Genomic DNA, 10373 nt, shown 5'->3' with positions numbered 1-10373 from the left:
GTCCACCACTTTCGTCCAGACTAAAATATCTCAACAATTATTGGACGGATTGCCATGAAATTGTGTACAGACATTCATGGTCCCCAGAGGATGAATCCTGTTGACTTTGGGAATCCCCTGATTTTTCCTCTTGCTCCATCAGCAGGTAAACATTTGACTTCTAACTTTATTGTTTATGATCAAAACCAATGTCATTCCCATCAGCCTAAGCTTGTGCTTCATGCTAATTAGCAAATGTTTGCATACTAACACACTACACCGAGATGGTGAACATCTGCATGTTAGTATTGTGATATGTTAGTTCTTGTTATACTTTGTTATACTGTATTCGCTCTTGTGTTTGGTTTCACTCAGTTCTTCATGCTTGACATCAAAATTGATTGACCTGGAACAGTCACTTCTCTCCAGAATTGAAAAGTTTAACCAGATGACAAACTTGATCAGGTTTTTTTGCTTTGTATTTATTTACATTTACTTTGGGGTCTCAGGGGACCTAAACCATGCCGGAAAAAAAGTCACCCCCTCTTCTTCTCTGTGGAAAACACTGAGCAGCATTTGCGTTTAGTCACTTATGTACTCCTCCCATTGTTGAAAACAGGGTGACTCATATGACTTTTTCCACTGCTCACTGGGTCACTATCTGCTTACTCTGCAATACCTCATTTACAAAAGTATGTTTTTAGGTTTATACATTGCATTCAGCTAGTTTCTGTCCTATAAAGTATCGTTTGATGAAAACTGCCCCAGCCTCGGTATGAAAGATACCACGCAACACTGTGGGTTCAAAGCTGGCTGAGGAACTGTGTCATGTGTCACCTCATCTCTCTCTACTCTTTGCTTTTGTGGTTCATAATATACAAGTAAAGTAGAAAAGCCATAGCAAAAAAAAAATCACATTTTAAAAATAACATGAGCTAAGAAACGACTTGGCCGCTATTGTTGTTGGAAGGTTTTATGTCTTGTTAGAAAACAGTCAATATTTTGGTTAGTTTAGTTGTATCATAAATTACAGCAGTGTGGCCAATATTCTTGTCATGGTGTGTTAGGAGGGTTCGTTGGTATGTAATTAAATTCACTTTCTCTTTCAGTCTGTTCAAGTAATATCACAGTAGTTGGTGATGAATTTCAAACTGATGGAAACATTTTTCACGGTGTTATCTACTGTATGTTGCTCAGTGTTTGCTGGGAATTTAAATAAAGTCAAAAAGTTGCCTTAAGCCACAATTTGACCTTAACATAAGATGCTGAGAAGAACCCAAACAAAGTACATTTGCCTAAACCGAACTGTACTGATTAAAATATCCTTTAGAAACACCATACAGATAGGTTTGGGTGTAGTTTATGAAGCACTCATGCATTGTTGTGATATTGTATCACGTATCTAGACGTGTGGGGTGTCCCTCTGTCCACGCTGTAGGGCCTGGAGGCCTTTGTTGTGGTGAGAGGGGGGGTCAAGCCACAGTGGAGTCTTATGTCTTGTGGCAACTATATGTTTCTGCTCAGTTGTCCACTGTGGATGTGGGCGACAACGTAGGTATGTAGCCAGGAAGCTGAGGTTTTCACACTCTTTCTCTCTCTATGAATTCACAACGTGAAGTGTAAAATTGTTATAAGTATACTTATTTAAAAAACTGTTCAGGTTCCATAGAATAAATGTGAGTGCAGTTTTCTGAGCTTTTCCATTCACAGTAAGGCTGGAAACTGATGGAGATTGTAAAATCTAACAGGAAGACAAAGTCAAGATTGGCATAAATGGCTGATACACACGGTGGTAGAAGTGGTTTTAGCTTAAACTTGATTGTCAATCTGGCTAATCTCTGACATTTTATTTTTTCCTCTTATTTCTTTGTAGTTTCATGTGATTATTATAAATCTCAAGCCTTATTACGAGTATGTCTGCATATTGTGCGTATTGTGAGCTGATGTGTGCTGACGTATTATGATCTCTGTCTAGTTTCTCCAACAGGCATTTTCCACCTGCCAACACAAAACCGTTCCACACTGCAGTCAAAACCTGATTGTAATCTTATCTTCATGTCTTCACTTCATCAGACTCCCAACAGACGCGTCACATTACTGGTTGTGCAAACAGTAGTTGTTTTAACGATGTGCTGAGGTAAACTCTCCCCAAAAAGTTTTCCTCCCGTAGAGGAAAACTTACAAACTTGAGTTTCTAAAGCAGAGGGAATGATCTAGAACCGAAAAAAGCACCTGTTCAACGGAAGAGCGAGATGCTGGAGAAAGGAGGCTATGAGGGCGGACTGTAACTTCCTGTTGTGGCTTTTGTCACCAGTGTGTTAATCTGCAAGCTTGACGCAGTCTCAAAGTGTGGGTGCTTCTTGCTAAATATCTCATCCAGACATATGACACCTCACAGCTCGCCTGTGTAGAGCTGACAGTGCTGAACAAACATTGTAAACTATATACTTTCCCTCGGTGTAACGAGGACGAGGAGAAGAGGAGGTGAGGTGAGGTTCTCAAACTGTATTTTCTCAGCTGTTTCGTAATTTAATAGATGAGAAGTTAAGATTGGTTGAGCAGACAGTGGAGGGGAGGTGGGGGCAAAAAGGCTGAAAGGTCAGAGGTCACACACTGGATTTAAATCTGAGTGTTCAGGTCACACATTAGGCTACTGAATCAGCATATTCCTAAAAACGTTCAGCCTTTTACAAATGCTTTCCCTTTCTTGTCTCTCTAGTTCTTTTCCACCATCTACATCCAGGACTCCAAGCCAAAGTCCAGTTCCTCTCTCCCAGGTCTCACCATGTCCATCGACCCGGCGGCTGAGCTGCCTTTTTTCTACGGCAGCATCAGTCGCTCAGATGCTGAGCAGAATCTGAAGCTGGCCGGGATGGTCGACGGGCTCTTCTTGCTGCGACAGTGTCTCCGCAGCCTGGGAGGCTACGTCCTGTCTGTTGTGTGGAACCTGGAGTTTCACCATTACACCATAGACAAGCAGCTGAATGGGACTTACTGCATCACAGGAGGGAAGCCTCACTGTGGGCCCGCAGAGCTCTGTGAGTTTTATAGCAAAGACCCTGACGGGCTGGTGTGCAACCTGAGGAAACCCTGCCTGCGCTCCCCGGATACACCGATACGGCCCGGCGTGTTCGACAACCTGAGAGAAAACATGCTGAGGGAGTACGTGAAGCATACCTGGAACCTGGAGGTGAGGCTTTGCCGAGACGGTTGGGTGCTGTGGGACCGTCACCGTCAACTGTTTCAGTCTCTAAAAGAAACGGAGTTGAACAAGTTGTACTAAAATCAAATATGTAAATACAAGAGAGATGCATTTAATAATTGAAGGGTCAGTTGACAGTTACTAGTTACCTTACAGATTAAGATTTTATATAAAACACATATAATAAGCTTATAAAATACAACACACTGATAAAGATTAAACAGTTGTTTCCAATCATTTGACTTGTGACCCCTTACAAAAGAGCAGTTTGGGCTCCTTGTCACATTTCAGATGTCTATTGTTTTATTTAAATAATTGTTTGAGGCCCAAAGAGGTAAAATTATGTAATATTTCACACACAAACAAAAACTAAGATTAGAGAGTCTGTTGATACTTTTACTTAAGTAGGATTTTAAACGCAGGGTTTTACTTGTAATGGAGTATTTTTACATTGTGGCAGTGGTCATTTTACTTAATACTGAATACTTCTTACATCACTGGTCAGTTCACCCAAATTACAGAAACACATTTAGTCACTCACCTCAAGTGGTATGTGGCCTTTCAGATAGAGAGGGGATGACATGCAGCAAAGGGCCCAGGCTGCTGCGGTAAGGACTCAGCCTTTGTACATGTTTATGTGATCATATGAGCAGCTGGAATCTCACACACTTGAAGATAAAAGACAAATTTCCCAAAGTTTAGCTCTGAATGTGTCATCATCAAAGATCCTTGCCTCACTTCAGAGTCTGTGTTCATTATAAAATCCCGAAGATACTCACACAACAAATAAGCTGAATCTCCAGGAGATTTTGGAAATCGCACCGTTTCATTTGTTTGGTGTCTCAGCAGTCGCCCAAAAGAACAAAACAAACTTTTTTTACTCAGTTTGAGGTCTGGCCTTCTGAAGTGCCACTTCAGTCCAAAATCCTGCAGTTTTATGATTTGTCTCCTGCTGCAGACCGTCACACACTGAGACCAGTAGCCTTTTATCACTGGTGGGCTTCATCTAAACAGACAAACCAGCTCCAGATGTTTGTGGAGTCCCAGCAGGGACCGAAAGGAGCCAGAAAAATCATAGCCCTGTTTCTCTGCAAGAGCTCCTCTCAGCAGTGATGGAATGTAACTAAGTACATTTACTCAAGTTCCATACTTTTGTACAATTTTGAGGTACTTTAATTTCAAAGGGAAATATTTGACTTTTTACTCCACTACATTAATTTGACAGATATGGGTACACATTACATTGCAGGTTAAAATTTTACATATAAAAAAAATGAAAAACATATTAAATACAATGTACTGCAAACCTTTTTGGCTTGTGACACACAATAAAAGCCACGTGTAGCTGTGGCTATGGCCAAAGAGGTTAAATTATCTAATATTTCACAAAAAAGAGGCAAAGATGAAAAAACAAAAAACAAAAACAAATACAAAAACAAATACAAATTTGTGTCGCAGATTCTTCTTTCCTACTTTCTTAATCATCTCATGACCCCTCAGATTTATTTTGTGACCCACTAGATTGGGAGCCACAGGACTAAACTACCTAACAGCATATAAAGTAGTTCAAACCAGCAACATCTTGACCACCAACTGTAAACTGCTATTTAAGCGTTGATGCATCAGTATTAGCGATCTAATAATGTTGTTTACCATAATATATCAGTCACAGGGGCCGTTTTTCTGCATATACTTATTTTAAGTACATTTTGCTGGTAATACTTCTTTACTTTTGCTTGCAAAATGTGATGTACACCTCTTTCAGATTACTATATTAAAACATAAGATATCAGGCGTCCAGAGTCCAACATTCTACAGACCTTGCTGAATGAATTTGTATATATGGGGTAAAATCTTCTCTCCTATCTCCTAAATGTGTGTATTCTGCATGTCTGTCTGCTCAGGGAGAAGCCATGGAGCAGGCCATCATCAGTCAAGCTCCTCAGCTGGAGAAACTGATTGCCACGACGGCCCACGAGAAGATGCCTTGGTATCACGGTAAAGTCTCCCGTCTGGAAGGTGAGAGGCGGCTTTACTCTGGAGCTCAACCAGATGGCAAGTTTCTGTAAGTTGCTCGAGGTGTTTGCATCTTTTGTGCCCGTTTGTCAACCAGCCTCTGAAGATTTAGTGTCAAAGGTCTCTGTGCTGTTTTTTAAGTAACGCTGTTTTTTGTTTCTCAGAGTGAGAGACAGAGAGGAGTCGGGTACTTTTGCTCTCTCCATGATGTACGGGAAAACCGTTTACCACTATCAGGTCCTCCAGGACAAGTCAGGGAAATACTCCATGCCAGAGGGAACAAAGTTTGACACAATCTGGCAGGTCGGCTCTCCGTCATACTTTTCTCATCTTTCGTTATCCAGTAATCATGTTGCAGCTGATGGCCTTTTCTGATTCACGTTTTCTTACTCTCCCCAGCTGGTTGAGTACCTGAAGATGAAACCTGATGGCCTGGTGACTGTCCTCAGGGAGGCATGTGTTAACGGCAAAGCTGTTGACAGTACTGAACATCTTATTTCCTTTTCTCAGTCATATCTACATTATGTGATTGCTGCAAAAATGTCCAGTTCATGTTTGTCATTTTGTAACATTCAACCCTGTCATTGTCATTACATCTACTGCGTACTCTAATCTGTTTTACAATCTTTCAGAGACACCCAATCTTCCTGCAACAGTGAGTATTGACTACATCCTGCATTGTTTAAATCAGCATATTTTTCTTCCTCGAAGATTCATTTCAGTGTAACTCTTTCAGAGGCGGACCGGCGCAAATGGATACACACCGCCACCTCGAGGTCAGTCACTGGAAGCACAACCAGGTTACAGTTATACTGCAACACCATTTCCAAACACATATAATTATGCACTTTTATTGGGACAAGAATGATTCAACATCACATACCACATAATTTATAGTCTTGGCTAGTTTGTAGTGCCTGTCCCCAGACGGGCCTTTAAAACTACTCAAAACTGAACAAGACAGTTCAAACAAAACAGCACAAAACACAATTAATGTAGTGGAAGAAGTATTCAGATCTTTTACTCAAATAAAAGCAATACAACAATGTAAAAACACTCCATGAAGTGTTGTATTCAAAATATTACTCAAGTAAAAGTACAGAAGTATTAGCAGCAAAATGTACTTAAACTATCAAAAGTAAAAGTACTCATTATGCAGACAAATGGCTTCTGTGAGTGAAATTATTATTATGGTTTCATTTATGTATGAGTTGCATTTTAATGTTGTAGCTGGTGGAGGGGAAGAGGATTTTAACTACTCTATGTATTGTTGGGTAGTTTAATTTGTAACAGTGCATCATATTTTATATACTGTAAAATCTTAATCTGATAAAAACATTAGCTGTCAGATAAATGTAGCAGAGTAAAAAGTACACTATGCCCCTCTGAAATGTAGTGTTAAAGAAGTAATATGAAATGGAAATACTCAAGGTAAGTACCATAAAACTGTGTTTAAATACCTTCCACCACCAATCCTTTCACAGTTACTGCAGCACCATTTCCAAACTCACACAAGCATTTGAAATAAGTGTTTCCAAGAAAATAAAACAAACTCTCTTTAATAATAATTAAGATTAATAAAGTTAATAAATAAAGAAGCTTAAAAGATTGTCTTTAAAGATCCTACTGAAAATCCCACCAGCTGTCTAACAGCATGCATGGCACACATAAAAACCTGTCAACAGATTAATATCAATACATACTGAACTGAACCACATGTGGTTTGCACCTTCGTTTTCCAGCTGTTGCAGCGGTCTCGCAGCCAGCCACCACTGTGCCTGCAGACCGCGAGGTTCTGCCGATGGACTGCACCGGATTCAACCCGTACCACAACCCGAATGAAGTGAGGAGGTTTAACATCAAGAGGGATCAGCTGCTGATCGATGAAGTGGAGCTCGGCTCTGGGAACTTTGGCTGCGTCAAGAAAGGAGTCCTCAAGGCTGAATCGTGAGGAAACATTATAAAACAAACATCCAGTGTCCTCCAGATGCCACCTGGGTTTGCAAGCACATATGTGCCATCTTTAAAAGGTCAGATGCTTTGTTTGTTTTCGCTCAGGGGCCAGATCGACGTGGCCATCAAAGTGCTAAAGAGCGACAATGAGAAGCTGGTGAAGGAGGAGATGATGAGAGAGGCGGAGATCATGCACCAGCTGAGCAACCCCTTCATCGTTCGCATGCTGGGTCTGTGCAACGCCGAGAACCTGATGCTGGTCATGGAGATGGCCTCTGCCGGACCTCTCAACAAATTCCTCTCCACCAATAAGTAAGTTCAGTTGAGAGTGAATAATAGTTGATATTTGTGAGCGATAAGATACAAAACGAAACGCAAATAGCATCACAAACAATTACAGACATCTTTAAAAAGGTCTAAAATTAAAGGTTCAAATTCATCCAATGAGATAAGACTTTAAAAGTCCTTCATAATTTATTCATTTATATGGTGCAAAATACTGAAAGGCAGTCTTCCCAAGTTCAGTATTTACTTGCAAGAGTTTGCCTTACCTGGGATCTGGTCTGATGAACAGTAGTATCTTGTTGCTAGTGAGGACCAGCCCACTTTTTCATATGTGCAGGACCCATCAGCAGGGGGAGATGGGTCAGATATCATTTTACTTCTTCTGGTTATGTGTTCTTCTTCAGGTTATGATTGATTATAATTTCGAGATAGTCATTATCTGTATAGATTTAGGTACAGTTGCTTCCCTATAATTCAAGTCAATTTTTGTTTATATATCCTCAAACAATGCTCAGTCTCAGAGGGTGTTTCCAACTTGTACAACATAAGACAGCGATTCCTAACTAAAATGTAGCAGCGTTTATTTAAGACCCCTTAACGCTGGCCATGGGTATAGTCTCAACATTACTGTATGTTGAGCAGCTGAACCAAAGAGTGTTTTTCTTCCTGTGCACATTGTTGATTGATTTGTGTGGCAAAAATACGTTTTTTTCTTTCTTATCATTGTAATCATCTTGTGACTCCTCAGATTTATGTAAGGCCCCAAGGTTGGGAATCAGCAACATACAACACCATCTATCCTCAGACCCTAGATATGGGTTAGAAAAAAATGACATTTCTATAAGAAAAGAAGCCTCTGATTTTTGTGAGTATTTTTGCCTCCACAGGGATACTGTAACTGTGGAGAACATTGTCAACCTGATGCACCAGGTGTCGATGGGAATGAAGTATCTGGAGGAGAAGAACTTTGTGCACAGAGACTTAGCAGCTCGTAACGTCCTGCTGGTGAACCAACAGTTCGCCAAAATCAGTGACTTTGGGCTCTCCAAGGCCCTGGGAGCAGATGACAACTACTACAAGGTACACACATCGGCAGATTTTTATGAAGTTGTTGCACTGCAAGACAAAGTGACTGAAATGTAGAACCACTAAAGGATCAGGGAGTACAGATTATCAGCGTTGCAGCTAACACAAATAGATAAAGTATCTTCAATGGATTGTTTTTCTGGGAGTTAGTGACCTCCGCGCATGTTAATACTAACCCAAAGGTGTCACATGCTCCGTCCAAACTAAAGTAAACACTCATTGATTTCCTATTTACTGATGTACTGACCTACACCTGGAGGGAATGTGGGTATCAGAAAGTCCAAGGACTCCAGTGACTCCAAGGAAATGATATACAAGTGGACATTTACAGATCAGACCAGACCATACTGTGTGATTCAACAAAATTTTTATTGAGAAATATTTATTTAAATATTTAGCTAAAGTAAATGTCACAGATTTTTTTAATGAGGTGAAAAGTTCCATTTAAAAAATGGAAATTATAAAACCTTGCAGCACACTTGGCTTATTCTTAAAGCACCCCAGGGCCACCCACTTTGGGAACCACTTCTCCAAATCATACAGCATGTTGCCTCTAATTATTAACACTGCCTTTGGTGAATCATTGACATTCTGCATGTTGCCATACATTTTGTGTTGTACAGGCTCGTACTGCAGGTAAATGGCCGCTGAAGTGGTACGCTCCTGAATGTATAAACTTCCACAAATTCTCCAGTAAAAGTGACGTGTGGAGTTTTGGTATCACCATGTGGGAGGCCTTTTCCTACGGAGGGAAACCTTACAAGGTACCAAGTGTTTCCGCAGAGCACCGTCAAAGTCATCTATCAGTTGTACATATTAACTCGATCACAGAAATTCACACCACTCGAACGTCAAATTGAATTACAGCTTTTTTCTGTCCCAATTTTGTCTAGAAAATGAAAGGACCAGATGTGATGCGTTTCATTGAAAGTGGGAACCGCATGGAGTGTCCAGCAGTGTGTCCAGAGCGAATGTATACAGTGATGAACGAATGCTGGACGTACAAGTAAGAAACTGTGTTATTTAGTTTGTCAAGCTTTATCTAAACATGGAGTCTCATTGGGATGAAATCTTTGTTCTGAGGTTTTGAGCCCTCCTCTCTCTCCAGGCATGAGGACCGTCCCGACTTCAAGAAGGTTGAGGAGTACATGAGGTCTTACCATTACTCCATATCGAACAAGGCCAAGCCCGAGGGAGCTGCAGCTGCTGCTGAGCCTGTCGAGTAGATAGGAAACAAGGCTCATTCTGTCCCAGTGCTGCACAAAGCATCCTTTCAACTGGCCATTAAACAACCAAAACAAAGAGCTTTTTATGAACGGTGCACACTGACCAGAACAGTACAGACAGCTAAACAGGCCTCAGTGACAATAAATGTGCATTTGTAAATTGGACTTCAGTGTGTCAGCCATGTAAGGAGGACTGTCTGTCTGTCGTGGTTTGAATGTTAAGTGTTGACGTCTTTACACTGATGAACAAACTCATTTTATATTCTGGTATTTGGAGTATGATGGGTGTACGTGGTATATGCACCAGTTGTTTTTTTCACTGTATCTCCCACCACCTAAGAGGAGTTTGTCGATTTTTTTATGCCAAATAAACTATAAGTTCAAAGATGTCACTTAAATGTTATTTGTACATAAGATAATATTTTGGTTTACTTCCACACAAAGTTTACAGTTTAGTAATGATACAAATTGATGATTTTATGCAGTCTTACCTAAAATATTCTCCCAAAATAAAAGATTAGCAGAGTTTTCTACATTTTGGAAAGAAATATAGCCCTTTATGATGTTTCTGTACAATACTAAGTAAAAAAATAATCAGTGTAAATAACCAGTAGTTTAAAGGGGCA

General features: G+C 40.4%; 1 protein-coding gene across 5 annotated transcripts; it reads left to right on the top strand.

Annotated features, from left to right (window-relative positions):
- Positions 1-2764: 2764 nt before the first annotated feature.
- Positions 2765-10139, top strand: zap70 (zeta chain of T cell receptor associated protein kinase 70). Of its 5 annotated transcripts, none has more exons than XM_070908596.1 (12): positions 2765-3169; positions 5086-5246; positions 5362-5500; positions 5597-5678; positions 5830-5852; positions 5934-5973; positions 6964-7144; positions 7256-7462; positions 8323-8515; positions 9145-9285; positions 9415-9527; positions 9630-10139. In XM_070908596.1, the coding sequence occupies exons 1-12, from the start codon at positions 2765-2767 to the stop codon at positions 9745-9747; spliced, it is 1803 nt and encodes a 600-aa protein (XP_070764697.1). In that variant the 3' UTR covers positions 9748-10139. The 5 variants fall into 5 exon arrangements, with proteins under 5 accessions (XP_070764697.1, XP_070764696.1, XP_070764692.1 ...); XM_070908595.1 differs by having other exon boundaries at positions 6949-7144; XM_070908591.1 differs by having other exon boundaries at positions 6940-7144.
- The last annotated feature ends 234 nt before the right edge of the window (positions 10140-10373 follow it).

This window comes from Enoplosus armatus, chromosome 7, assembly GCF_043641665.1.
Source record: "Enoplosus armatus isolate fEnoArm2 chromosome 7, fEnoArm2.hap1, whole genome shotgun sequence".
NCBI classification, from domain to species: Eukaryota; Metazoa; Chordata; class Actinopteri; order Centrarchiformes; family Enoplosidae; genus Enoplosus; species Enoplosus armatus.
This window is presented reverse-complemented; position numbering and strand designations above follow the sequence as displayed.

Coding starts and splice junctions, on each gene's coding strand:
- zap70 (XM_070908592.1), top strand. CDS start 2,765: ATGTCCATCGACCCGGCGGCTGAGCTGCCTTTTTTCTACGGCAGCATC. Junction 5,501..5,596: donor AGTTTGACACAATCTGGCAG/GTCGGCTCTCCG, acceptor TACTCTCCCCAG/CTGGTTGAGTACCTGAAGAT. Junction 7,145..7,255: donor GGAGTCCTCAAGGCTGAATC/GTGAGGAAACAT, acceptor GTTTTCGCTCAG/GGGCCAGATCGACGTGGCCA.